This window comes from Tetrahymena thermophila (genome assembly GCF_000189635.1).
Source record: "Tetrahymena thermophila SB210 genomic scaffold scf_8254761, whole genome shotgun sequence".
Taxonomy (NCBI): domain Eukaryota; phylum Ciliophora; class Oligohymenophorea; order Hymenostomatida; family Tetrahymenidae; genus Tetrahymena; species Tetrahymena thermophila.
Window position 1 is genome coordinate 124,109 of NW_002476520.1, and position 1,468 is coordinate 125,576.

Consider the following 1,468-nt stretch of genomic DNA (forward strand, 5'->3'; position numbering starts at 1 on the left):
TTTTTGCAATTAAAACTTACACTTAATAAAAGCTATTTATTCGTTTTACATTGTAATATTTTTAATTATAAAAGTTAATTTTAAATTTTATAGTTCTTTTAATTTATTTGATTTCTTTTCCTTTTTCTTTATATTATGATTTCTTATTTTTTCATTCTTTGTTAATTTTATTAATTATAAATTAATCTTATTATTTCATATTTTTTCTAAATTTTTTCCTCCTAATTAACTATAGTGAAATACCTATTTAATTTATATCTTAATAAAATTATAAATAATGATAATTTTTATTAAGCATAACATATCTTTTTTTTGAAAAAAATAAATTTTGAAAACCTAGGATGGAAAAAAATTCATAAAAAATATTTAAAATTTTAATTTTATAAAATATAAAAACTGATATATAAAACTCGCTTTTTGTAAATTTGTATGGTAGCTTATTCTATTTAATGATATATTTTTTCTTCATTTTTTCCTTCTTATTTAACTATTTAATGATATATTTTTTCTTCAATATTTAAAAAGTAATAATTAAATTGGTGATAAAGGTGCATCAGGCTTAGGTTCTGCTTTAGCAAATTGCATTAATCTCTCAAATTTGACACTTAACCTTTAGTAAAAACAATTTATTTGTTTTGGATTGTGATATTTTTAATTATAAAAACTAATTAAAAACAATAAAGCTCTTTTTTCTTTTTCTTTTTATTATGCTTGCTTGTTTTTTCTTTGTTAATTTAGCTCTTCATTTTATTTTCAACTTTTGCTTTTATTATTTATTTCTTATTATTTCATATTTTTTCTTCATTTTTTCCTACTAATTAACTATTTAATGATATATTTTTTCTTCAATATTTAAAAAGTGATAATTAAATTGGTGTAATTGGTGCATCAGGCTTAGGTTCTGCTTTAGCAAATTGCATTAATCTCTCAAATTTGACACTTAACCTTAAGTAAAAACAATTTATTTGTTTTGGATTGTGATATTTTTAATTATAAAAACTAATTATAAACAATAAAGCTCTTTTTTTTTTCTTCTTTTTATTGTGCTTGCTTTTTTTTTGTTCTTTCTTTGTTAATTTAGCTCATCATTTTATTTTCAACTTTTGCTTTTATTATTTATTTCATATTTTTTCTTCATTTTTTCCTTTAATTAACTATTTAATGATATATTTTTTCTTCAATATTTATAAAGTTGCAATTAAATTGGTGCAATTGGTGCATCAGGCTTAGGTTCTGCTTTAGCAAATTGCATTAATCTCTCAAATTTGACACTTGATCTTTAGGTAAAAACAATTTATTTGTTTTGGATTGTGATATTTTTAATTATAAAAACTAATTAAAAACAATAAAGCTCTTTTTTCTTTTTCTTTATATTGTTCTTGCTTTTTTTTTGTTCATTCTTTGTTAATTTAGCTCATCATTTTATTTTCAACTTTTGCTTTTATTATTTATTTCATATTTTTTCTTC

The 1,468-nt window shown here is 19.0% G+C and overlaps 1 protein-coding gene across 1 annotated transcript in view; it reads right to left on the minus strand. All coding sequences in view use genetic code 6, as the record gives it.

Moving 5' to 3' along the window:
* TTHERM_01050710 (transmembrane protein, putative) overlaps positions 1-51 on the minus strand; it is a gene marked incomplete at both ends in the record, with an annotated part of 231 nt that extends 180 nt beyond the window's left edge. The window contains one exon of the mRNA XM_001010270.3: positions 1-51. This exon is cut by the window's left edge and continues 180 nt beyond it. Within this exon, the coding sequence (XP_001010270.3) occupies positions 1-51 (51 nt within the window).
* Positions 52-1,468: the final 1,417 nt, after the last annotated feature.